The sequence below is a fragment of the Narcine bancroftii genome, chromosome 9 (assembly GCF_036971445.1).
Source record: "Narcine bancroftii isolate sNarBan1 chromosome 9, sNarBan1.hap1, whole genome shotgun sequence".
In the NCBI taxonomy this organism is placed as follows: Eukaryota; Metazoa; Chordata; class Chondrichthyes; order Torpediniformes; family Narcinidae; genus Narcine; species Narcine bancroftii.
This window is the reverse complement of record NC_091477.1, coordinates 106,439,641-106,467,580: the sequence shown is the minus strand read 5'-3', so window position 1 is coordinate 106,467,580 and position 27,940 is coordinate 106,439,641. Positions and strand designations below refer to the sequence as shown.

The following is a 27,940-nucleotide window of genomic DNA, read 5'->3' as shown; positions in this document are numbered from 1 at the left end:
GATTGCTTCACAGCAATGTCAAAGGCATTTTTATTCTTGCGATGAGATTTTCTAATGTGAAAACATCAAAAAGCAAATTCACCAAAGGTCATTCGTCTTGCAAGATGATTGGTTGTTTAAATGAAAAAAAATCATTGCTGAAATATGCATTATTTGTGGAACGTGTTCACTGTTTTGGTACATGGAACTCTAAAGTGATCATGACTCCATCAGGGTTTCAGAAATCTGAAGAAACAATTCTCAAGTATTTCCGATTGTGTCTGGAATTGAGAGCATCTGTGACTGTGGGGAAACACAACTGAAGAACAGAACTGTACCGGAATAGGTCCCAGGTCTCATATTTGGCTATTGGCCAAATACCAAAATTTCTAAGTTATTCATTGTTACTTAGCCCATCTTTCCCCACATATTCAAGCGTCTATCTGGAAGATTGTAAAAAGCTACTGAGAAATCTGAATTGTATTGTGGGGATATTTTTAATGTATAAATCTACCTTTTGCTTCACTACTTGTCGCAGATATGGTTGAAGGAGCCAGGGTAGTCGTGGTTTGTTCCGATACAGAAAATGAAGAGAAAACTTGGGCTGAGGATAAAGTCAAGTTGTCTCTCTGGATGTAATGAAACGCTATTTGACGAGAGAAATTTCCGATGGGGAAATCAAGCAGAGAAGAATAGTCTCGCAAGAATTGAAAAGACAGTGCGACATCCCATCAAATAGGGGTGACCATTCGCTTGATCGCGAGGTCCTACGATTGAATGCAATAGTTGCTGGGACATGAACAATGAATATTTATCTTTCATCCCTCAATTCATTCCACCCTGTTGAAGTGACTCCTCTGAAGTGTACGACTTAACATGGCTTTCATCACGCAGGGATCGACCTATGTCCCTCCCCGGGCATTAATATGGACATTTTAACGTCCAATTTTTTGATCAGTAGATTTCAGAGCACATAAGGGAATTTTCGTCCAGGAATGACTTTGAGCAGTATAACCTTTTGATGACATGTCCTCTTGGAAAATACTTCAAGATCATATTCAATTGGAGCAATATCTTTCTGATTTGCAACACATCCTTGCCCAAATACAATGCCGCGGTGGTGATTGAGGTTACCTGTCAACGTTGATGTTGGTTCCGTTGTCGAAGAGCTGATCGTTGTACTTTCCGCTGAGGAGGTACTTTCTTCTGTCGTAGATAGAGTTCCTTTAAATAGAAAAGCTGAGCGTTTAGTTAAAGTTCATCACAGCACGGTCAGGCTACTCTATTCTGTTGTTTATACAGTCCATAAAACAGTGAATTAATTTCATTTCATTTTGTATGACAAATTGTTCTTGTAATTGCAATGTGGCGAGTAATACCTTGTGCATACTGCAAATATTCGAAGTTGGAACAATTCCATATCACAGCTATTGATGAATGATTATTTGGGCAAAATTGTGAAGTTTACAGAGTTATCTACTTGTGTGTCAGTCCTTGAAAAACCGTTGAATAGATTTCAGTGGCCACCGTAGCTGAGGTGACCGCAAGACTTTTGAAAATAAAAAAATTGAGTGTGTTAATGATTGTATATTTGGCACCAATCGCTGCAGTCTGATGTTTGGTTCTTGATGTGAAGCCACTTTTGACATTTGAATTTATCAGAGACATGGCAAAGCTATTGCTGTTCAATCATTACGATAGTTGACATAAAGACACGCCAATACAAATGTACAGTGAGTTTTAATCCTGCTGGTCATGTGAATATTTGTCTCAAGTCTGGGAGCTCAGTTGTGCTCTATCTGTGCAATTTTTCAATGAGTCAATGAATGGAACTGTGTTTAGCTGTGCTGAAGAATCTTTTCAGCTTTAAAAATCAAGCATTACAACTGTTTGTCAATTGCATGAAGAGGAAAGATTGGCTGGGACGGCAGACGGAACGGTAGTTACATATGTTGCAAGAGTCTACCTGTTGTCTCGCTGCTTGTGCCAGGAGTGGTAGATGGGGCAGTGGTGACCGTGCTTGTTTCTGAAAGTGAAAATGAAGTCAGGTTTGCCTTGATGTTAAAGCCATCAATTATCTGGATGCAATAACATTTCACACTCTATGATAATGGAGGTAAACTAGAGAGTCAAGCAGAAAATTAACAAGAATAAATTTTAAGTCATTATAGAACACTATACATTATATATTGCATTCTGACAAATTGGTCAGGTTCAAAGACATTGTGATGTCCCTCAGTCTCGAGCAATGGTTGAAATTTGCTCTTCGTAATATGCACCAAATGTTTCCACATTTTGTCTCTGTAGAAAATGGCAAGCGGTTGAAGTGAATGCCAAGAAATCCGCATGTTAATATTCAGGAGTATTTGACTTTTGCAATTGAGAAATGCATTTATTAAACACTGATATTTCCCAACTGTCTCCTCAGGATTATATTCCAAGTCATTTCCTTCTATCAAAAGTTGGATGCAACTGCCATTACGTCGGAGCATGAGCCTGACTCGATGATCCTTTCCAATGACAGTCAGATCTCTCGCCTTGCAGAACTCCACAAGGGAATATGTGAATGAAACTATAATTTCCTCTTACAATATATTGCATGTCTACATTTGGAGTAGCAGGTTATGATTGAAGTTACCTGTGACTATTGATGTTGACTCTGTTGAAGAAGAGGTCGAAGATGTAAATTGTTCTGTGGAGGTACTTGGTTCTGTTGTCACGGATGTAGTTCCTTGAAATATGTGAAGAATGATTGTTAAAATACATATCAGCTTAGCAAACTGTGATTATGCATAGATTCAGCTGATTCTTCCGGTGAGATCTCTGTTCAAATTACTTTCATTTCCTTCCTGATGCTGGATATTTCAGATGGCACTCACATAATTGGAAACTGATGTCATGGATCTGCATGTTTATTTACCATGAAGAATCTCCATGAAATATCAATGAACATTCAAATGTAGAAGTTGTCGACTTGGCATGGATTTTTGTTTCTTGCTTATCCATTGATGAATGATGGGATAGATTTCAATAGTATGTGTCTTTTACAAGAGTAGAATTTGTTTGAAAAGAATATGAGAGACAGTTAATGAATGGCAGCAGTGACCACATAAACATTAACTAGAAAGTCTGCTGGGTTATTTGACGAAGCATGGTAAATATATAATTTGATCGCTTCACAGCAATGTCAAAGGCATTTTTATTCTTGCCATGAGATTTTCTAATGTGAAAACATCAAAAAGCAAATTCACCCAAGGTCATTCGTCTTGCAAGATGATTGGCTGTTTAAATGAAAAAATGCATTATTTGTGGAACGTGTTCAATGTTTTGGTACATGGAACTCTAAAGTGATCATGACTCCATCGGGGTTTCAGAAATCTGAAGAAACAATTGTTAAATATTTCCGATTGTGTCTGGAATTGAGAGCATCTGTGACTGTGGGGAAACACAACCGAAGAACAGAACTGTACCGGAATAGGTCCCAGGTCTCATAATTAATGCTATTGGCCAAATACCAAAATTTCATTGTTACTTAGCCCATCTTTCCCCACATATTCAAGCGTCTATCTGGAAGACTGTAAAAAGCTACTGAGAAATCTGAATTGTATTGTGGGGATATTTTTAACGTATAAATCTACCTGTTGCTTCACTACTTGTTGCAGATATGGATGAAGGAACCAGGGTAGTCGTGGTCTGTTCCGATACAGAAAATGAAGAGAAAACTTGGGCTGAGGATAAAGTCAAGTTGTCTCTCTGGTTGTAATGAAACACTATTTGACGAGAGAAATTTCCGATGGGGAAATCAAGCAGAGAAGAATAGTCTCGCAAGAATTGAAAAGAAAGTGCGACATCCCATCAAATAGGAGTGCCCATTCGCATGATAGCGAGGTCCTACGATTGAATGCAATAGTTGCTGTGACATGAACAATGAATATTTATCATGCATCCCTCAATTAATTCCACCCTGTTGAAGTGACTCCTCTGAAGTATACGACTTAACATGGCTTTCATCACGCAGGGATTCGAGCTATGTTCCTCCCTGGGCATTAATATGGACATTTTAACGTCCAATTTTTTGATCAGTGGATTTCACAGGACATAAGGGAATTTTCGTACAGGATTGACTTTGAGCAGTATAACCTTTTGATGACATGTACTCTTGGAAAATACTCCAAGATCATATTCAATTGGAGCGATATCTTTCTGATTTGCAACACATGCTTGGCCAAATACAATGCAGCGGTGGTGATTGAGATTACCTGTCAACGTTGATGTTGGTTCCGTTGTCGAAGAGCTGATAGTTGTACTTTCCGCTGAGGAGGTACTTCCTTCTGTCGTAGATAGAGTTCCTTTAAATAGAAAAGCTGAGCGTTTAGTTACAGTCCATCACAGCACGGTCAAGCTACTCTAGTCCATTGATTAAACAGTCCATACAACAGTGAATTAATTTCATTTCATTTGTATGACAAATAGTTATTGTAATTGCAATGTTGCGAGTAATACTGCAAATATTCGAAGTTGAAACAATTCCATATCACAGCCATTGATGAATGATTATTTGAGCAAAATTGTGAAGTTTATAGAGTTACCTATTTGTGTGTCAGTCCTTGATAAACCATTGAATAGATTTCAGTGGCCACTGCAGTTGAGGTGACCGCAAGACTTTTGAAAATAAAAAAATTGAGTGTTTTAATGATTGTATATATGGCACCAATTGCTGCAGTCTGATGTTTGATTCTTGATGTGAAGCCACTTTTGATATTTGAATTTATCAGAGACATGGCAAAGCTATTGCTGTTCAATCATTACGATAGTTGACATAAAGACACGCCAATATAAATGTCGAGTGAGTCTTAATCCTACTGGTCATCTGATATTTTTGTCTCAAGTCTGCTGGCTCATTTCTGCTCTATCTGTGCAATTTTTCATTCAGTCACTGAATGGAACTGTGTTTAGCTGTGCTGAAGAATCTTTTCAGCTTTAGAAATCAAGCATCGCAACTGTTTGTCAATTGCATGAAGAGGAAAGATTGGCTGGGACGACAGACGGAACGGTAGTTACATATGTTGCAAGAGTCTACCTGTTGTCTCGCTGCTTGTGCCAGGAGTGGTAGATGGGGCAGTGGTGACCGTGCTTGTTTCTGAAAGTGAAAATGAAGTCAGGTTTGCCTTGATGTTAAAGCCATCAATTATCTGGATGCAATAACATTTCTCACTCTATGATAATGGAGGTAAACTAGAGAGTCAAGCAGAAAATTAACAAGAATAAATTTTAAGTCACTATAGAACACTATACATTATGTATTGCATTCTGACAAATTGGTCAGGTTCAAAGACATTGTGATGTCCCTCAGTCTCGAGCAATGGTTGAACTTTGCTCTTTGTAATATGCACCAAATGTTTCCCCATTTTGCCTCTGTAGAAAATGGCAAGCTTTGAGTGAATGCCAAGAAATCCGCATGTTAATATTCAGGAGCATTTGACTTTTGCAATTGAGAAATGCATTTATTAAACACTGATATTTCCCAACTGTCTCCTCAGGATTATAATCCCTTTCATTCCCTTCAATCAAAAGTTGGATGCAACTCCCATTACGTCGGAGCATGAGCCTGACTCGATGATCCTTTCCAATGACAGTCAGATCTCTCTCCTTGCAGAACTCCACAAGGGAATATGTGAATGAGACTATAATTTCCTCTTACAATATATTGCATGTCTACATTTGGAGTAGTAGGTTATGATTGAAGTTACCTGTGACTATTGATGTTGACTCTGTTGAAGAAGAGGTCGAAGACGTAAATTGCTCTGAGGAGGTACTTGGTTCTGTTGTCACGGATGTAGTTCCTTGAAATATGTGAAGAATGATTGTTAAAATACATATCAGCCTGGCAAACTGTGATTTTGCATAGATTCAGCTGATTCTTCCGGTGAGATCTCTGTTCAAATTCCATTCATTTCCTTCCTGATGCTCTATATTTCAGATGGCACTCACATAATTGGCAACTGATGTCATGGATCTGCATGTTTATTTAACATGAAGAATCTCCATGAAATATCAATGAACATTCAAATGTAGAAGTTGTCGACTTGGCATGGATTTTTGTTTCTTGCTTATCCATTGATGAATGATTGGATAGATTTCAATACTATGTGTCTTTTACAAGAGTAGAATGTATTTGAAAAGGATATGAGAGACAGTTAATGATTTGGCAGCAGTCACAACAGATACATTAACTAGAGAATCTGCTGGGTTATTTGACGATGCAGGGTAAATATATAATTTGATTGCTTCACAGCAATGTCAAAGGCATTTTTATTCTTGCGATGAGATTTTCTAATGTGAAAACATCAAAAAGCAAATTCACCAAAGGTCATTCGTCTTGCAAGATGATTGGTTGTTTAAATGAAAAAAAATCATTGCTGAAATATGCATTATTTGTGGAACGTGTTCACTGTTTTGGTACATGGAACTCTAAAGTGATCATGACTCAATCAGGGTTTCAGAAATCTGAAGAAACAATTCTCAAGTATTTCCGATTGTGTCTGGAATTGAGAGCATCTGTGACTGTGGGGAAACACAACTGAAGAACAGAACTGTACCGGAATAGGTCCCAGGTCTCATAATTAATGCTATTGGCCAAATACCAAAATTTCTAAATTATTCATTGTTACTTAGCCCATCTTTCCCCACATATTCAAGCGTCTATCTGGAAGATTGTAAAAAGCTACTGTGAAATCTGAATTGTATTATGGGAATATTTTTAACGTATAAATCTACTTGTAGCTTCACTACTTGTTGCAGATATGGATGAAGGAGCCAGGGTAGTCGTGGTCTGTTCCGATACAGAAAATGAAGAGAAAACTTGGGCTGAGGATAAAGTCAAGTTGTCTCTCTGGATGTAATGAAACAGTATTTGACGAGAGAAATTTCCGATGGGGAAATCAAGCAGAGAAGAATAGTCTCGCAAGAAATGAAAAGAAACTGCGACATCCCATCAAATAGGAGTGACCATTCGAATGATCGCGAGCTCCTACGATTGAATGCAATAGTTGCTGTGACATGAACAATGAATATTTATCATTCATCCCTCAATTAATTCCACCCTGTTGAAGTGACTCCTCTGAAGTATACGACTTAACATGGCTTTCATCACGCAGGGATTCTAGCTATGTTCCTCCCCGGGCATTAATATGGACATTTTAACGTCCAATTTTTTCATCAGTGGATTTCACAGCACATAAGGGAATTTTCGTAGAGGAATGACTTTGAGCAGTATAACCTTTTGATGACATGTACTCTTGGAAAATACTCCAAGATCATATTCAATTGGAGCTATATCTTTCTGATTTGCAACACATCCTTGCCCAAATACAATGCCGCGGTGGTGCTTGAAGTTACCTGTCAACGTTGATGTTGGTTCCGTTGTTGAAGAGCTGATCGTTGTACTTTCCGCTGAGGAGGTACTTCCTTCTGTCGTAGATAGAGTTCCTTTAAATAGAAAAGCTGAGCGTTTACTTACAGTCCATCACAGCATGGTCAAGCTACTCTAGTTTGTTGATTAAACAGTCCATACAATAGTGAATTAATTTCATTTCATTTTGTTTGACAAATTGTTCTTGTAATTGCAATGTGGCGAGTAATACCTTGTGCATACTGCAAATATTCGAAGTTGGAACAATTCCATATCACAGCCATTGATGAATGATTATTTGGGCAAAATTGTGAAGTTTACAGAGTTACCTACTTGTGTGTCAGTCCTTGAAAAACCATTGAATAGATTTCAGTGGCCACCGTAGTTGAGGTGACCGCAAGAGTTTTGAAAATAAAAAAATTGAGTGTGTTAATGATTGTATATTTGGCACCAATCGCTGCAGTCTGATGTTTGGTTCTTGATGTGAAGCCACTTTTGATATTTGAATTTATCAGAGACATGGCAAAGCTATTGCTGTTCAATCATTACGATAGTTGACATAAAGACACGGCAATACAAATGTACAGTGAGTTTTAATCCTGCTGGTCATCTGAATATTTGTCTCAAGTCTGGGAGCTCAGTTGTGCTCTATCTGTGCAATTTTTTATTCAGTCACTGAATGGAACTGTGTTTAGCTGTGCCGAAGAATCTTTTCAGCTTTAAAAATCAAGCATCGCAACTGTTTGTCAGTTGCATTAAGAGGAAAGATTGGCTGGGACGGCAGACGGAACGGTAGTTACATATGTTGCAAGAGTCTACCTGTTGTCTCGCTGCTTGTGCCAGGAGTGGTAGATGGGGCAGTGGTGACCGTGCTTGTTTCTGAAAGTGAAAATGAAGTCAGGTTTGCCTTGATGTTAAAGCCATCAATTATCTGGATGCAATAACATTTCACACTCTATGATAATGGAGGTAAACTAGAGAGTCAAGCAGAAAATTAACAAGAATAAATTTTAAGTCATTATAGAACACTATACATTATATATTGCATTCTGACAAATTGGTCAGGTTCAAAGACATTGTGATGTCCCTCAGTCTCGAGTAATGGTTGAAATTTGCTCTTCGTAATATGCACCAAATGTTTCCCCATTTTGTCTCTGTAGAAAATGGCAAGCGGTTGAAGTGAATGCCAAGAAATCCGCATGTTAATATTCAGGAGTATTTGACTTTTGCAATTGAGAAATGCATTTATTAAACACTGATATTTCCCAACTGTCTCCTCAGGATTATATTCCAAGTCATTTCCTTCTATCAAAAGTTGGATGCAACTGCCATTACGTCGGAGCATGAGCCTGACTCGATGATCCTTTCCAATGACAGTAAGATCTCTCGCCTTGCAGAACTCCACAAGGGAATATGTGAATGAGACTATAATTTCCTCTTACAATATATTGCATGTCTACATTTGGAGTAGCAGGTTATGATTGAAGTTACCTGTGACTATTGATGTTGACTCTGTTGAAGAAGAGGTCGAAGATGTAAATTGTTCTGTGGAGGTACTTGGTTCTGTTGTCACGGATGTAGTTCCTTGAAATATGTGAAGAATGATTGTTAAAATACATATCAGCTTAGCAAACTGTGATTATGCATAGATTCAGCTGATTCTTCCGGTGAGATCTCTGCTCAAATTACTTTCATTTCCTTCTTGATGCTGGATATTTCAGATGGCACTCACATAATTGGAAACTGATGTCATGGATCTGCAAGTTTATTTACCATGAAGAATCTTCAAGAAATATCAATGAACATTCAAATGTAGAAGTTGTCGACTTGGCATGGATTTTTGTTTCTTGCTTATCCATTGATGAATGATGGGATAGATTTCAATAGTATGTGTCTTTTACAAGAGTAGAATTTGTTTGAAAAGAATATGAGAGACAGTTAATGAATGGCAGCAGTGACCACATAAACATTAACTAGAAAGTCTGCTGGGTTATTTGACGAAGCATGGTAAATATATAATTTGATCGCTTCACAGCAATGTCAAAGGCATTTTTATTCTTGCCATGAGATTTTCTAATGTGAAAACATCAAAAAGCAAATTCACCCAAGGTCATTCGTCTTGCAAGATGATTGGCTGTTTAAATGAAAAAATGCATTATTTGTGGAACGTGTTCAATGTTTTGGTACATGGAACTCTAAAGTGATCATGACTCCATCAGGGTTTCAGAAATCTGAAGAAACAATTGTTAAATATTTCCGATTGTGTCTGGAATTGAGAGCATCTGTGACTGTGGGGAAACACAACTGAAGAACAGAACTGTACCGGAATAGGTCCCAGGTCTCATAATTAATGCTATTGGCCAAATACCAAAATTTCATTGTTACTTAGCCCATCTTTCCCCACATATTCAAGCGTCTATCTGGAAGCCTGTAAAAAGCTACTGAGAAATCTGAATTGTATTGTGGGGATATTTTTAATGTATAAATCTACCATTTGCTTCACTACTTGTCGCAGCTATGGTTGAAGGAGCCAGGGTAGTCGTGGTTTGTTCCGATACAGAAAATGAAGAGAAAACTTGGGCTGAGGATAAAGTCAAGTTGTCTCTCTGGATGTAATGAAACGCTATTTGACGAGAGAAATTTCCGATGGGGAAATCAAGCAGAGAAGAATAGTCTCGCAAGAATTGAAAAGACAGTGCGACATCCCATCAAATAGGGGTGACCATTCGCTTGATCGCGAGGTCCTACGATTGAATGCAATAGTTGCTGGGACATGAACAATGAATATTTATCTTTCATCCCTCAATTCATTCCACCCTGTTGAAGTGACTCCTCTGAAGTGTACGACTTAACATGGCTTTCATCACGCAGGGATTCGAGCTATGTCCCTCCCCGGGCATTAATATGGACATTTTAACGTCCAATTTTTTGATCAGTAGATTTCAGAGCACATAAGGGAATTTTCGTCCAGGAATGACTTTGAGCAGTATAACCTTTTGATGACATGTCCTCTTGGAAAATACTTCAAGATCATATTCAATTGGAGCAATATCTTTCTGATTTGCAACACATCCTTGCCCAAATACAATGCCGCGGTGGTGATTGAGGTTACCTGTCAACGTTGACGTTGGTTCCGTTGTTGAAGAGCTGATCGTTGTACTTTCCGCTGAGGAGGTACTTTCTTCTGTCGTAGATAGAGTTCCTTTAAATAGAAAAGCTGAGCGTTTAGTTAAAGTTCATCACAGCACGGTCAGGCTACTCTATTCTGTTGTTTATACAGTCCATAAAACAGTGAATTAATTTCATTTCATTTTGTATGACAAATAGTTCTTGTAATTGCAATGCTGCGAGTAATACCTTGTGCCTACTGCAAATATTCGAAGTTAAAACAATTCCATATCACAGCTATTGATGAATGATTATTTGGGCAAAATTGTGAAGTTTACAGAGTTACCTACTTGTGTGTCAGTCCTTGAAAAACCGTTGAATAGATTTCAGTGGCCACCGTAGCTGAGGTGACCGCAAGACTTTTGAAAATAAAAAAATTGAGTGTGTTAATGATTGTATATTTGGCACCAATCGCTGCAGTCTGATGTTTGGTTCTTGATGTGAAGCCACTTTTGACATTTGAATTTATCAGAGACATGGCAAAGCTATTGCTGTTCAATCATTACGATAGTTGACATAAAGACACGCCAATACAAATGTACAGTGAGTTTTAATCCTGCTGGTCATCTGAATATTTGTCTCAAGTCTGGGAGCTCAGTTGTGCTCTATCTGTGCAATTTTTCAATGACTCACTGAATGGAACTGTGTTTAGCTGTGCTGAAGAATCTTTTCAGCTTTAAAAATCAAGCATCGCAACTGTTTGTCAATTGCATTAAAATGAAAGGTTGGCTGGAACGGCACACAGATCGGTAGTTACATATCCTGTCTGATGACTGGCAGATCTCTCACCTTGCCGAATTCCACACTTGATTATGTGAATGGTATGTCTACATTTGGAGTAGCAGGTTATGATTGAAGTTACCTGTAACTATTGATGCCGACTCTATTGAAGAAGAGGTCGAAGATGTAAATCGCTCTGTGGAGGTACTTGGTTCTGTTGTCACGGATGTAGTTCCTTGAAATATATGAAGAATGATTGTTAAAATACATATCAGCCTGGCAAACTCTGATTTTGCATAGATTCTGCTGATTCTTCCGGTGAGAACTCTGTTCAAATTCCTTTAATTTCCATCCTGATGCTGGATATTTCAGATTGCGCTCACATAATTGTCAACTGATGTCATGGATCTGCATGTTTATTTACCATGAAGAATCTGCATGAAATATCAATGAACATTCAAATGTAGAAGTTGTCGACTTGGCATGGATTTTTGTTTGTTGCTTATCCATTGATGAATGAAGTATGTGTCTTTTACACGAGTAGAATGTGTTTGAAAAGGATATGAGAGACGGTTAATGATTTGGCAGCAGTCACCACATATACATTAACTAGAAAATCTGCTGGGTTATCTGCAGGGTAAATATATAATTTGATTACTTCACAGCAATGTCAAAGGCATTTTTATTCTTGCGATGAGATTTTCTAATGTGAAAACATCAAAAAGCAAATTCACCCAAGGTCATTCGTCTTGCAAGATGATTGGTTGTTTAAATGAAAAAAAATCATTGCTGAAATATGCATTATTTGTGGAACGTGTTCATTGTTTTGGTACATGGAACTCTAAAGTGATCAGGGTTTCAGAAATCTGAAGAAACAATTCTCAAGTATTTCCGATTGTGTCTGCAATTTAGAGCATCTGTGACTGTGGGGAAACACAACTGAAGAACAGAACTGTACCGGAATAAGTCCCAGATCTCATAACTAATGCTATTGGCCAAATACCAAAATTTCAAAGTTATTCATTGTTACTTAGCCCATCTTTCCCCACATATTCAAGCGTCTATCTGGAAGCCTGTAAAAAGCTACTGAGAAATCTGAATTGTAATGTGGGGATATTTTTAACGTATAAATCTACCTGTTGCTTCACTTCTTGTCGCAGATATGGATGAAGGAGCCAAGGTAGTCGTGGTCTGTTCCGATACAGAAAATGAAGAGAAAACTTGGGCTGAGGATAAAGTCAAGTTGTCTCTCTGGATGTAATGAAACACTAGTTGACGAGAGAAATTTCCGATGGGGAAATCAAGCAGAGAAGAATAGTCTCGCAAGAATTGAAAAGAAACTGCGACATCCCATCAAATAGGAGTGACCATTCGCATGATCACGAGGTCCTATGATTGAATGCAATAGTTGCTGTGACATGAACAATCATTCATCCCTCAATTAATTCCACCCTGTTGAAGTGACTCCTCTGAATTATACGACTTAACATGGCTTTCATCACGCAGGGATTCGAGCTATGTTCCTCCCCGGGCATTAATATGGACATTTTAACGTCCAATTTTTTGATCAGTGGATTTCACAGCACATAAGGGAATTTTCGTACAGGAATGAATTTGAGCAGTATAACCTTTTGATGACATGTACTCTTGGAAAATACTCCAAGATCATATTCAATTGGAGCGATATCTTTCTGATTTGCAACACATCCTTGGCCAAATACAATGCCGCGGTGGTGATTGAGATTACCTGTCAACGTTGATGTTGGTTCCGTTGTCGAAGAGCTGATAGTTGTACTTTCCGCTGAGGAGGTACTTCCTTCTGTCGTAGATAGAGTTCCTTTAAATAGAAAAGCTGAGCGTTTAGTTACAGTCCATCACAGCACGGTCAAGCTACTCTAGTCCATTGATTAAACAGTCCATACAACAGTGAATTAATTTCATTTCATTTGTATGACAAATAGTTATTCTAATTGCAATGTTGCGAGTAATACTTCAAATATTCGAAGTTGAAACAATTCCATATCACAGCCATTGATGAATGATTATTTGAGCAAAATTGTGAAGTTTATAGAGTTACCTATTTGTGTGTCAGTCCTTGATAAACCATTGAATAGATTTCAGTGGTCACTGTAGTTGAGGTGACCGCAAGACTTTTGAAAATAAAAAAAATTGAGTGTTTTAATGATTGTATATATGGCACCAATCGCTGCAGTCTGATGTTTGTTTCTTGATGTGAAGCCACTTTTGATATTTGAATTTATCAGAGACATGGCAAAGCTATTGCTGTTCAATCATTACGATAGTTGACATAAAGACACGCCAATATAAATGTCGTGTGAGTCTTTATCCTACTGGTCATCTGATATTTTTGTCTCAAGTCTGCTGGCTCATTTCTGCTCTATCTGTGCAATTTTTCATTCAGTCACTGAATGGAACTGTGTTTAGCTGTGCTGAAGAATCTTTTCAGCTTTAAAAATCAAGCATTACAACTGTTTGTCAATTGCATGAAGAGGAAAGATTGGCTGGGACGGCAGACGGAACGGTAGTTACATATGTTGCAAGAGTCTACCTGTTGTCTCGCTGCTTGTGCCAGGAGTGGTAGATGGGGCAGTGGTGACCGTGCTTGTTTCTGAAAGTGAAAATGAAGTCAGGTTTGCCTTGATGTTAAAGCCATCAATTATCTGGATGCAATAACATTTCTCACTCTATGATCATGGAGGTAAACTAGAGAGTCAAGCAGAAAATTAACAAGAATAAATTTTAAGTCACTATAAAACACTATACATTATGTATTGCATTCTGACAAATTGGTCAGGTTCAAAGACATTGTGATGTCCCTCAGTCTCGAGCAATGGTTGAAATTTGCTCTTCGTAATATGCACCAAATGTTTCCCCATTTTGCCTCTGTAGAAAATGGCAAGCGGTTGAAGTGAATGCCAAGAAATCCGCATGTTAATATTCAGGAGTATTTGACTTTTGCAATTGAGAAATGCATTTATTAAACACTGATATTTCCCAACTGTCTCCTCAGGATTATATTCCCAGTCATTCCCTTCAATCAAAAGTTGGATGCAACTGCCATTACGTCGGAGCATGAGCCTGACTCGATGATCCTTTCCAATGACAGTCAGATCTCTCTCCTTGCAGAATCCACAAGGGAATATGTGAATGAGACTATAATTTCCTCTTACAATATATTGCATGTCTACATTTGGAGTAGCAGGTTATGATTGAAGTTACCTGTGACTATTGATGTTGACTCTGTTGAAGAAGAGGTCGAAGATGTAAATGGCTCTGAGGAGGTAATTGGTTCTGTTGTCACGGATGTAGTTCCTTGAAATATGTGAAGAATGATTGTTAAAATACATATCAGCCTGGCAAACTGTGATTTTGCATAGATTCAGCTGATTCTTCCGGTGAGATCTCTGTTCAAATTCCATTCATATCCTTCCTGATGCTGGATATTTCAGATGGCACTCACATAATTGGCAACTGATGTCATGGATCTGCATGTTTATTTACCATGAAGAATCTCCATGAAATATCAATGAACATTCAAATGTAGAAGTTGTCGACTTGGCATGGATTTTTCTTTCTTGCTTATCCATTGATGAATGATGGGATAGATTTCAATACTATGTGTCTTTTACAAGAGTAGAATGTGTTTGAAAAGGATATGAGAGATGGTTAATGATTTGACAGCAGTCACCACATATACATTAACTAGGAAATCTGCTGGGTTATTTGACGAAGCAGGGTAAATATATAATTTGATTGCTTCACAGCAATGTCAAAGGCATTTTTATTCTTGCGATGAGATTTTCTAATGTGAAAACATCAAAAAGCAAATTAACCCAAGGTCACTCGTCTTGCAAGATGATTGGTTGTTTAAAAGAACAAAATCAATGCTGAAATATGCATTATTTGTGGAACGTGTTCACTGTTTTGGTACATGGAACTCTAAAGTGATCATGGCTCCATCGGGGTTTCAGAAATCTGAAGAAACAATTCTCAAGTATTTCCGATTGTGTCTGCAATTTAGAGCATCTGTGACTGTGGGGAAACACAACTGAAGAACAGAACTGTACCGGAATAGGTCCCAGATCTCATAATTAATGCAATTGGCCAAATACCAAAATTTCAAAGTTATTCATTGTTACTTAGCCCATCTTTCCCCACATATTCAAGCGTCTATCTGGAAGCCTGTAAAAAGCTACTGAGAAATCTGAATTGTAATGTGGGGATATTTTTAACGTATAAATCAACCTGTTGCTTCACTTCTTGTCGCAGATATGGATGAAGGAGCCAAGGTAGTCGTGGTCTGTTCCGATACAGAAAATGAAGAGAAAACTTGGGCTGAGAATAAACTCAAGTTGTCTCTCTGGATGTAATGAAACACTATTTGACGAGTGAAATTTCCGATGGGGAAATCAAGCAGAGAAGAATAGTCTTGCAAGAATTGAAATGAAAGTGTGACATCCCATCAAATAGGAGTGACCATTCACATGATCGCGAGGTCCTACGATTGAATGCAATAGTTGCTGTGACATGAACAATGAATATTTATCATTCATCCCTCAATTAATTCCACACTGTTGAAGTGACTCCTCTCAAGTATACGACTTAACATGGCTTTCATCACGCAGGGATTCGACCTATGTTCCTCCCGTGCATTAATATGGACATTTTAACGTCCAATTTTTTGATCAGTAGATTTCACAGCACATTTTGAATTTTCGTCCAGGAATGACTTTGAGCAGTATAACCTTTTGATGACATGTACTCTTGGAAAATACTCCAAGATCATATTCAATTGGAGCTATATCTTTCTGATTTGCAACACATCCTTGCCCAAATACAATGCCGCGGTGGTGCTTGAAGTTACCTGTCAACGTTGATGTTGGTTCCGTTGTTGAAGAGCTGATCGTTGTACTTTCCGCTGAGGAGGTACTTCCTTCTGTCGTAGATAGAGTTCCTTTAAATAGAAAAGCTGAGCGTTTACTTACAGTCCATCACAGCATGGTCAAGCTACTCTAGTTTGTTGATTAAACAGTCCATACAATAGTGAATTAATTTCATTTCATTTTGTTTGACAAATTGTTCTTGTAATTGCAATGTGGCGAGTAATACCTTGTGCATACTGCAAATATTCGAAGTTGGAACAATTCCATATCACAGCCATTGATGAATGATTATTTGGGCAAAATTGTGAAGTTTACAGAGTTACCTACTTGTGTGTCAGTCCTTGAAAAACCATTGAATAGATTTCAGTGGCCACCGTAGTTGAGGTGACCGCAAGAGTTTTGAAAATAAAAAAATTGAGTGTGTTAATGATTGTATATTTGGCACCAATCGCTGCAGTCTGATGTTTGGTTCTTGATGTGAAGCCACTTTTGATATTTGAATTTATCAGAGACATGGCAAAGCTATTGCTGTTCAATCATTACGATAGTTGACATAAAGACACGGCAATACAAATGTACAGTGAGTTTTAATCCTGCTGGTCATCTGAATATTTGTCTCAAGTCTGGGAGCTCAGTTGTGCTCTATCTGTGCAATTTTTTATTCAGTCACTGAATGGAACTGTGTTTAGCTGTGCCGAAGAATCTTTTCAGCTTTAAAAATCAAGCATCGCAACTGTTTGTCAGTTGCATTAAGAGGAAAGATTGGCTGGGACGGCAGACGGAACGGTAGTTACATATGTTGCAAGAGTCTACCTGTTGTCTCGCTGCTTGTGCCAGGAGTGGTAGATGGGGCAGTGGTGACCGTGCTTGTTTCTGAAAGTGAAAATGAAGTCAGGTTTGCCTTGATGTTAAAGCCATCAATTATCTGGATGCAATAACATTTCACACTCTATGATAATGGAGGTAAACTAGAGAGTCAAGCAGAAAATTAACAAGAATAAATTTTAAGTCATTATAGAACACTATACATTATATATTGCATTCTGACAAATTGGTCAGGTTCAAAGACATTGTGATGTCCCTCAGTCTCGAGCAATGGTTGAAATTTGCTCTTCGTAATATGCACCAAATGTTTCCACATTTTGTCTCTGTAGAAAATGGCAAGCGGTTGAAGTGAATGCCAAGAAATCCGCATGTTAATATTCAGGAGTATTTGACTTTTGCAATTGAGAAATGCATTTATTAAACACTGATATTTCCCAACTGTCTCCTCAGGATTATATTCCAAGTCATTTCCTTCTATCAAAAGTTGGATGCAACTGCCATTACGTCGGAGCATGAGCCTGACTCGATGATCCTTTCCAATGACAGTCAGATCTCTCGCCTTGCAGAACTCCACAAGGGAATATGTGAATGAAACTATAATTTCCTCTTACAATATATTGCATGTCTACATTTGGAGTAGCAGGTTATGATTGAAGTTACCTGTGACTATTGATGTTGACTCTGTTGAAGAAGAGGTCGAAGATGTAAATTGTTCTGTGGAGGTACTTGGTTCTGTTGTCACGGATGTAGTTCCTTGAAATATGTGAAGAATGATTGTTAAAATACATATCAGCTTAGCAAACTGTGATTATGCATAGATTCAGCTGATTCTTCCGGTGAGATCTCTGTTCAAATTACTTTCATTTCCTTCCTGATGCTGGATATTTCAGATGGCACTCACATAATTGGAAACTGATGTCATGGATCTGCATGTTTATTTACCATGAAGAATCTCCATGAAATATCAATGAACATTCAAATGTAGAAGTTGTCGACTTGGCATGGATTTTTGTTTCTTGCTTATCCATTGATGAATGATGGGATAGATTTCAATAGTATGTGTCTTTTACAAGAGTAGAATTTGTTTGAAAAGAATATGAGAGACAGTTAATGAATGGCAGCAGTGACCACATAAACATTAACTAGAAAGTCTGCTGGGTTATTTGACGAAGCATGGTAAATATATAATTTGATCGCTTCACAGCAATGTCAAAGGCATTTTTATTCTTGCCATGAGATTTTCTAATGTGAAAACATCAAAAAGCAAATTCACCCAAGGTCATTCGTCTTGCAAGATGATTGGCTGTTTAAATGAAAAAATGCATTATTTGTGGAACGTGTTCAATGTTTTGGTACATGGAACTCTAAAGTGATCATGACTCCATCGGGGTTTCAGAAATCTGAAGAAACAATTGTTAAATATTTCCGATTGTGTCTGGAATTGAGAGCATCTGTGACTGTGGGGAAACACAACTGAAGAACAGAACTGTACCGGAATAGGTCCCAGGTCTCATAATTAATGCTATTGGCCAAATACCAAAATTTCATTGTTACTTAGCCCATCTTTCCCCACATATTCAAGCGTCTATCTGGAAGCCTGTAAAAAGCTACTGAGAAATCTGAATTGTATTGTGGGGATATTTTTAATGTATAAATCTACCTTTTGCTTCACTACTTGTCGCAGATATGGTTGAAGGAGCCAGGGTAGTCGTGGTTTGTTCCGATACAGAAAATGAAGAGAAAACTTGGGCTGAGGATAAAGTCAAGTTGTCTCTCTGGATGTAATGAAACGCTATTTGACGAGAGAAATTTCCGATGGGGAAATCAAGCAGAGAAGAATAGTCTCGCAAGAATTGAAAAGACAGTGCGACATCCCATCAAATAGGGGTGACCATTCGCTTGATCGCGAGGTCCTACGATTGAATGCAATAGTTGCTGGGACATGAACAATGAATATTTATCTTTCATCCCTCAATTCATTCCACCCTGTTGAAGTGACTCCTCTGAAGTGTACGACTTAACATGGCTTTCATCACGCAGGGATCGACCTATGTCCCTCCCCGGGCATTAATATGGACATTTTAACGTCCAATTTTTTGATCAGTAGATTTCAGAGCACATAAGGGAATTTTCGTCCAGGAATGACTTTGAGCAGTATAACCTTTTGATGACATGTCCTCTTGGAAAATACTTCAAGATCATATTCAATTGGAGCAATATCTTTCTGATTTGCAACACATCCTTGCCCAAATACAATGCCGCGGTGGTGATTGAGGTTACCTGTCAACGTTGATGTTGGTTCCGTTGTTGAAGAGCTGATCGTTGTACTTTCCGCTGAGGAGGTACTTTCTTCTGTCGTAGATAGAGTTCCTTTAAATAGAAAAGCTGAGCGTTTAGTTAAAGTTCATCACAGCACGGTCAGGCTACTCTATTCTGTTGCTTATACAGTCCATAAAACAGTGAATTAATTTCATTTCATTTTGTATGACAAATTGTTCTTGTAATTGCAATGTGGCGAGTAATACCTTGTGCATACTGCAAATATTCGAAGTTGGAACAATTCCATATCACAGCTATTGATGAATGATTATTTGGGCAAAATTGTGAAGTTTACAGAGTTATCTACTTGTGTGTCAGTCCTTGAAAAACCGTTGAATAGATTTCAGTGGCCACCGTAGCTGAGGTGACCGCAAGACTTTTGAAAATAAAAAAATTGAGTGTGTTAATGATTGTATATTTGGCACCAATCGCTGCAGTCTGATGTTTGGTTCTTGATGTGAAGCCACTTTTGACATTTGAATTTATCAGAGACATGGCAAAGCTATTGCTGTTCAATCATTACGATAGTTGACATAAAGACACGCCAATACAAATGTACAGTGAGTTTTAATCCTGCTGGTCATCTGAATATTTGTCTCAAGTCTGGGAGCTCAGTTGTGCTCTATCTGTGCAATTTTTCAATGACTCACTGAATGGAACTGTGTTTAGCTGTGCTGAAGAATCTTTTCAGCTTTAAAAATCAAGCATCGCAACTGTTTGTCAATTGCATTAAAATGAAAGGTTGGCTGGAACGGCACACAGATCGGTAGTTACATATCCTGTCTGATGACTGGCAGATCTCTCACCTTGCCGAATTCCACACTTGATTATGTGAATGGGTCTTTGTTATTGTATTACAATGAATTGTATGTCTACATTTGGAGTAGCAGGTTATGATTGAAGTTACCTGTAACTATTGATGCTGACTCTATTGAAGAAGAGGTCGAAGATGTAAATCGCTCTGTGGAGGTACTTGGTTCTGTTGTCACGGATGTAGTTCCTTGAAATATATGAAGAATGATTGTTAAAATACATATCAGCCTGGCAAAGTGTCATTTTGCATAGATTCAGCTGATTCTTCCGGTGAGAACTCTGTTCAAATTCCTTTCATTTCCTTCCTGATGCTGGATATTTCAGATTGCGCTCACATAATTGGCAACTGATGTCATGGATCTGCATGTTTATTTACCATGAAGAATCTCCATGAAATATCAATGAACATTCAAATGTAGAAGTTGTCGACTTGGCATGGATTTTTGTTTGTTGCTTATCCATTGATGAATGAAGTATGTGTCTTTTACACGAGTAGAATGTGTTTGAAAAGGATATGAGAGACGGTTAATGATTTGGCAGCAGTCACCACATATACATTAACTAGAAAATCTGCTGGGTTATCTGCAGGGTAAATATATAATTTGATTACTTCACAGCAATGTCAAAGGCATTTTTATTCTTGCGATGAGATTTTCTAATGTGAAAACATCAAAAAGCAAATTCACCCAAGGTCATTCGTCTTGCAAGATGATTGGTTGTTTAAATGAAAAAAAATCATTGCTGAAATATGCATTATTTGTGGAACGTGTTCATTGTTTTGGTACATGGAACTCTAAAGTGATCAGGGTTTCAGAAATCTGAAGAAACAATTCTCAAGTATTTCCGATTGTGTCTGCAATTTAGAGCATCTGTGACTGTGGGGAAACACAACTGAAGAACAGAACTGTACCGGAATAAGTCCCAGATCTCATAATTAATGCTATTGGCCAAATACCAAAATTTCAAAGTTATTCATTGTTACTTAGCCCATCTTTCCCCACATATTCATACGTCTATCTGGAAGCCTGTAAAAAGCTACTGAGAAATCTGAATTGTATTGTGGGGATATTTTTAATGTATAAATCTACCTGTTGCTTCACTTCTTGTTGCAGATATGGATGAAGGAGCCAAGGTTGTCGTGGTCTGTTCCGATACAGAAAATGAAGAGAAAACTTGGGCTGAGGATAAAGTCAAGTTGTCTCTCTGGATGTAATGAAACACTCTTTGACGAGAGAAATTTCCGATGGGGAAATCAAGCAGAGAAGAATAGTCTCGCAAAAATTGAAAAGAAACTGCGACAACCCATCAAATAGGAGTGACCATTCGCATGATCACGAGGTCCTACGATTGAATGCAATAGTTGCTGTGACATGAACAATCATTCATCCCTCAATTAATTCCACCATGTTGAAGTGACTCCTCTGAAGTATACGACTTAACATGGCTTTCATCACGCAGGGATTCGAGCTATGTTCCTCCCCGGGCATTAATATGGACATTTTAACGTCCAATTTTTTGATCAGTGGATTTCACAGCACATAAGGGAATTTTCGTACAGGAATGAATTTGAGCAGTATAACCTTTTGATGACATGTACTCTTGGAAAATACTCCAAGATCATATTCAATTGGAGCGATATCTTTCTGATTTGCAACACATCCTTGGCCAAATACAATGCCGCGGTGGTGATTGAGATTACCTGTCAACGTTGATGTTGGTTCCGTTGTCGAAGAGCTGATAGTTGTACTTTCCGCTGAGGAGGTACTTCCTTCTGTCGTAGATAGAGTTCCTTTAAATAGAAAAGCTGAGCGTTTAGTTACAGTCCAACACAGCACGGTCAAGCTACTCTAGTCCATTGATTAAACAGTCCATACAACAGTGAATTAATTTCATTTCATTTGTATGACAAATAGTTATTCTAATTGCAATGTTGCGAGTAATACTGCAAATATTCGAAGTTGAAACAATTCCATATCACAGCCATTGATGAATGATTATTTGAGCAAAATTGTGATGTTTATAGAGTTACCTATTTGTGTGTCAGTCCTTGATAAACCATTGAATAGATTTCAGTGGCCACTGTAGTTGAGGTGACCGCAAGACTTTTGAAAATAAAAAAATTGAGTGTTTTAATGATTGTATATATGGCACCAATCGCTGCAGTCTGATGTTTGGTTCTTGATGTGAAGCCACTTTTGATATTTGAATTTATCAGAGACATGGCAAAGCTATTGCTGTTCAATCATTACGATAGTTGACATAAAGACACGCCAATATAAATGTCGAGTGAGTCTTAATCCTACTGGTCATCTGATATTTTTGTCTCAAGTCTGCTGGCTCATTTCTGCTCTATCTGTGCAATTTTTCATTCAGTCACTGAATGGAACTGTGTTTAGCTGTGCTGAAGAATCTTTTCAGCTTTAAAAATCAAGCATCGCAACTGTTTGTCAATTGCATGAAGAGGAAAGATTGGCTGGGACGACAGACGGAACGGTAGTTACATATGTTGCAAGAGTCTACCTGTTGTCTCGCTGCTTGTGCCAGGAGTGGTAGATGGGGCAGTGGTGACCGTGCTTGTTTCTGAAAGTGAAAATGAAGTCAGGTTTGCCTTGATGTTAAAGCCATCAATTATCTGGATGCAATAACATTTCTCACTCTATGATAATGGAGGTAAACTAGAGAGTCAAGCAGAAAATTAACAAGAATAAATTTTAAGTCACTATAGAACACTATACATTATATATTGCATTCTGACAAATTGGTCAGGTTCAAAGACATTGTGATGTCCCTCAGTCTCGAGCAATGGTTGAAATTTGCTCTTCGTAATATGCACCAAATGTTTCCCCATTTTGCCTCTGTAGAAAATGGCAAGCGGTTGAAGTGAATGCCAAGAAATCCGCATGTTAATATTCAGGAGTATTTGACTTTTGCAATTGAGAAATGCATTTATTAAACACTGATATTTCCCAACTGTCTACTCAGCATTATATTCCCAGTCATTCCCTTCAATCAAAAGTTGGATGCAACTGCCATTACGTCGGAGCATGAGCCTGACTCGATGATCCTTTCCAATGACAGTCAGATCTCTCTCCTTGCAGAATCCACAAGGGAATATGTGAATGAGAGTATAATTTCCTCTTACAATATATTGCATGTCTACATTTGGAGTAGCAGGTTATGATTGAAGTTACCTGTGACTATTGATGTTGACTCTGTTGAAGAAGAGGTCGAAGATGTAAATGGCTCTGAGGAGGTACTTGGTTCTGTTGTCACGGATGTAGTTCCTTGAAATATGTGAAGAATGATTGTTAAAATACATATCAGCCTGGCAAACTGTGATTTTGCATAGATTCAGCTGATTCTTCCGGTGAGATCTCTGTTCAAATTCCATTCATATCCTTCCTGATTCTGGATATTTCAGATGGCACTCACATAATTGGCAACTGATGTCATGGATCTGCATGTTTATTTACCATGAAGAATCTCCATGAAATATCAATGAACATTCAAATGTAGAAGTTGTCGACTTGGCATGGATTTTTGTTTCTTGCTTATCCATTGATGAATGATGGGATAGATTTCAATAGTATGTGTCTTTTACAAGAGTAGAATGTATTTGAAAAGGATATGAGAGACAGTTAATGATTTGGCAGCAGTCACAACAGATACATTAACTAGAGATCTGCTGGGTTATTTGACGAAGCAGGGTAAATATATAATTTGATCGCTTCACAGCAATGTCAAAGGTATTTTTATTCTTGCGATGAGATTTTCTAATGTGAAAACATCAAAAAGCAAATTCACCCAAGGTCATTCGTCTTGTAAGATGATTGGTTGTTTAAATGAAAAAAAATCATTGCTGAAATATGCATTATTTGTGGAACGTGTTCACTGTTTTGGTACATGGAACTCTAAAGTGATCATGACTCAATCAGGGTTTCAGAAATCTGAAGAAACAATTCTCAAGTATTTCCGATTGTGTCTGGAATTGAGAGCATCTGTGACTGTGGGGAAACACAACTGAAGAACAGAACTGTACCGGAATAGGTCCCAGGTCTCATATTTGGCTATTGGCCAAATACCAAAATTTCTAAGTTATTCATTGTTACTTAGCCCATCTTTCCCCACATATTCAAGCGTCTATCTGGAAGACTGTAAAAAGCTACTGAGAAATCTGAATTGTATTGTGGGGATATTTTTAACGTATAAATCTACCTGTTGCTTCACTACTTGTTGCAGATATGGATGAAGGAACCAGGGTAGTCGTGGTCTGTTCCGATACAGAAAATGAAGAGAAAACTTGGGCTGAGGATAAAGTCAAGTTGTCTCTCTGGATGTAATGAAACACTCTTTGACGAGAGAATTTTCCGATGGGGAAATCAAGCAGAGAAGAATAGTCTCGCAAGAATTGAAAAGAAAGTGCGACATCCCATCAAATAGGAGTGACCATTCGCATGATCGCGAGGTCCTACGATTGAATGCAATAGTTGCTGTGACATGAACAATGAATATTTATCATGCATCCCTCAATTAATTCCACCCTGTTGAAGTGACTCCTCTGAAGTATACGACTTAACATGGCTTTCATCACGCAGGGATTCGAGCTATGTTCCTCCCCGGGCATTAATATGGACTTTTTAACGTCCAATTTTTTGATCAATGGATTTTACAGCACATAAGGGAATTTTCGTACAGGAATGACTTTGAGCAGTAAAGCCTTTTGATGACATGTACTCTTGGAAAATACTCCAAGATCATATTCAATTGGAGCGATATCTTTCTGATTTGCAACACATCCTTGGCCAAATACAATGCCGCAGTGGTGATTGAGATTACCTGTCAACGTTGATGTTGGTTCCGTTGTCGAAGAGCTGATAGTTGTACTTTCCGCTGACGAGGTACTTCCTTCTGTCGTAGATAGAGTTCCTTTAAATAGAAAAGCTGAGCGTTTAGTTACAGTCCATCACAGCACGGTCAAGCTACTCTAGTCCATTGATTAAACAGTCCATACAACAGTGAATTAATTTCATTTCATTTGTATGACAAATAGTTCTTGTAATTGCAATGTTGCGAGTAATACTGCAAATATTCGAAGTTGAAACAATTCCTTATCACAGCCATTGATGAACGATTATTTGAGCAAAATTGTGAAGTTTATAGAGTTACCTATTTGTGTGTCAGTCCTTGATAAACCATTGAATAGATTTCAGTGGCCACTGTAGTTGAGGTGACCGCAAGACTTTTGAAAATAAAAAAATTGAGTGTTTTAATGATTGTATATATGGCACCAATCGCTGCAGTCTGATGTTTGGTTCTTGATGTGAAGCCACTTTTGATATTTGAATTTATCAGAGACATGGCAAAGCTATTGCTGTTCAATCATTACGATAGTTGACATAAAGACACGCCAATATAAATGTCGAGTGAGTCTTAATCCTACTGGTCATCTGATATTTTTGTCTCAAGTCTGCTGGCTCATTTCTGCTCTATCTGTGCAATTTTTCATTCAATCACTGAATGGAAATATGTTTAGCTGTGCTGAAGAATCTTTTCAGCTTTAAAAATCAAGCATCGCAACCGTTTGTCAATTGCATGAAGAGGAAAGATTGGCTGGGACGGCAGACGGAACGGTAGTTACATATGTTGCAAGAGTCTACCTGTTGTCTCGCTGCTTGTGCCAGGAGTGGTAGATGGGGTAGTGGTGACCGTGCTTGTTTCTGAAAGTGAAAATGAAGTCAGGTTTGCCTTGATGTTAAAGCCATCAATTATCTGGATGCAATAACATTTCTCACTCTATGATAATGGAGGTAAACTAGAGAGTCAAGCAGAAAATTAACAAGAATAAATTTTAAGTCACTATAGAACACTATACATTATATATTGCATTCTGACAAATTGGTCAGGTTCAAAGACATTGTGATGTCCCTCAGTCTCGAGCAATGGTTGAAATTTGCTCTTCGTAATATGTACCAAATGTTTCACCATTTTGCCTCTGTAGAAAATGGCAAGCGGTTGAAGTGAATGCCAAGAAATCCGCATGTTAATATTCAGGAGTATTTGACTTTTGCAATTGAGAAATGCATTTATTAAACACTGATATTTCCCAACTGTCTCCTCAGGATTATATTCCCAGTCATTCCCTTCAATCAAAAGTTGGATGCAACTGCCATTACGTCGGAACATGAGCCTGACTCGATGATCCTTTCCAATGACAGTCAGATCTCTCTCCTTGCAGAACTCCACAAGGCAATATGTGAATGAGACTATAATTTCCTCTTACAATATATTGCATGTCTACATTTGGAGTAACAGGTTAAGATTGAAGTTACCTGTGACTATTGATGTTGACTCTGTTGAAGAAGAGGTCGAAGATGTAAATTGCTCTGAGGAGGTACTTGGTTCTGTTGTCGCGGATGTAGTTCCTTGAAATATGTGAAGAATGATTGTTAAAATACATATCAGCCTGGCAAACTGTGATTTTGCATCGATTCAGCTGATTCTTCCGGTGAGATCTCTGTTCAAATTCCATTCATTTCCTTCCTGATGCTGGATATTTCAGATGGCACTCACATAATTGGCAACTGATGTCATGGATCTGCATGTTTATTTACCATGAAGAATCTCCATGAAATATCAATGAACATTCAAATGTAGAAGTTGTCGACTTGGCATGGATTTTTGTTTCTTGCTTGTCCATTGATGAATGATGGGATAGATTTCAATAGTATGTGTCTTTTACAAGAGTAGAATGTGTTTGAAAAGGATATGAGAGACGGTTAATGATTTGACAGCAGTCACCACATTTACATTAACTAGAAAATCTGCTGGGTTATTTGACGAAGCAGGGTAAATATATAATTTGATTGCTTCACAGCAATGTCAAAGGCATTTTTATTCTTGCGATGAGATTTTCTAATGTGAAAACATCAAAAAGCAAATTCACCCAAGGTCAATCGTCTTGCAAGATGATTGGTTGTTTAAAAGAACAAAATCAATGCTGAAATATGCATTATTTGTGGAACGTGTTCACTGTTTTGGTACATGGAACTCTAAAGTGATCATGACTCAATCAGGGTTTCAGAAATCTGAAGAAACAATTCTCAAGTATTTCCGATTGTGTCTGGAATTGAGAGCATCTGTGACTGTGGGGAAACACAACTGAAGAACAGAACTGTACCGGAATAGGTCCCAGGTCTCATAATTAATGCTATTGGCCAAATACCAAAATTTCTAAATTATTCATTGTTACTTAGCCCATCTTTCCCCACATATTCAAGCGTCTATCTGGAAGCCTGTAAAAAGCTACTGAGAAATCTGAATTGTATTGTGGGGATATTTTTAACGTATAAATCTACCTGTTGCTTGACTACTTGTCGCAGGTATGGATGAAGGAGCCAGGGTAGTCGTGGTCTGTTCCGATACAGAAAATGAAGAGAAAACTTGGGCTGAGGATAAAGTCAAGTTGTCTCTCTGGATGTAATGAAACACTATTTGACGAGAGAAATTTCCGATGGGGAATTCAAGCAGAGAAGAATAGTCTCGCAAGAATTGAAAAGAAAGTGCGACATCCCATCAAATAGGAGTGACCATTTGCATGATAGCGAGGTCCTACGATTGAATGCAATAGTTGCTATGACATGAACAATGAATATTTATCATTCATCCCTCAATTAATTCCACCCTGTTGAAATGACTACTCTGAAGTATACGACTTAACATGGCTTTCATCACGCAGGGATTCGACCTATGTTCCTCCCCGGGCATTAATATGGACGTTTTAACGTCCAATTTTTTGATCAGT

At 38.0% G+C, this 27,940-nt stretch overlaps 1 protein-coding gene across 1 annotated transcript in view; it reads right to left on the bottom strand.

Annotated features, from left to right (window-relative positions):
* Positions 1–27,940, bottom strand: part of LOC138743596 (serine-rich adhesin for platelets-like) — a 158,012-nt gene that overhangs the window by 68,797 nt on the left and 61,275 nt on the right. Inside the window, exons 26-38 of the mRNA XM_069899109.1 lie at positions 24,874–25,065; positions 21,737–21,928; positions 20,234–20,326; positions 19,199–19,377; positions 16,996–17,131; positions 16,062–16,253; positions 12,924–13,115; positions 11,421–11,513; positions 10,414–10,592; positions 8,210–8,345; positions 7,276–7,467; positions 4,239–4,328; positions 1,025–1,203 (exon numbers count right to left, since the gene is read on the bottom strand). Coding sequence (XP_069755210.1) covers positions 1,025–1,203; positions 4,239–4,328; positions 7,276–7,467; positions 8,210–8,345; positions 10,414–10,592; positions 11,421–11,513; positions 12,924–13,115; positions 16,062–16,253; positions 16,996–17,131; positions 19,199–19,377; positions 20,234–20,326; positions 21,737–21,928; positions 24,874–25,065 — 2,045 coding nt within the window. The remainder of the gene's footprint in view (positions 1–1,024; positions 1,204–4,238; positions 4,329–7,275; positions 7,468–8,209; positions 8,346–10,413; positions 10,593–11,420; positions 11,514–12,923; positions 13,116–16,061; positions 16,254–16,995; positions 17,132–19,198; positions 19,378–20,233; positions 20,327–21,736; positions 21,929–24,873; positions 25,066–27,940) is intronic.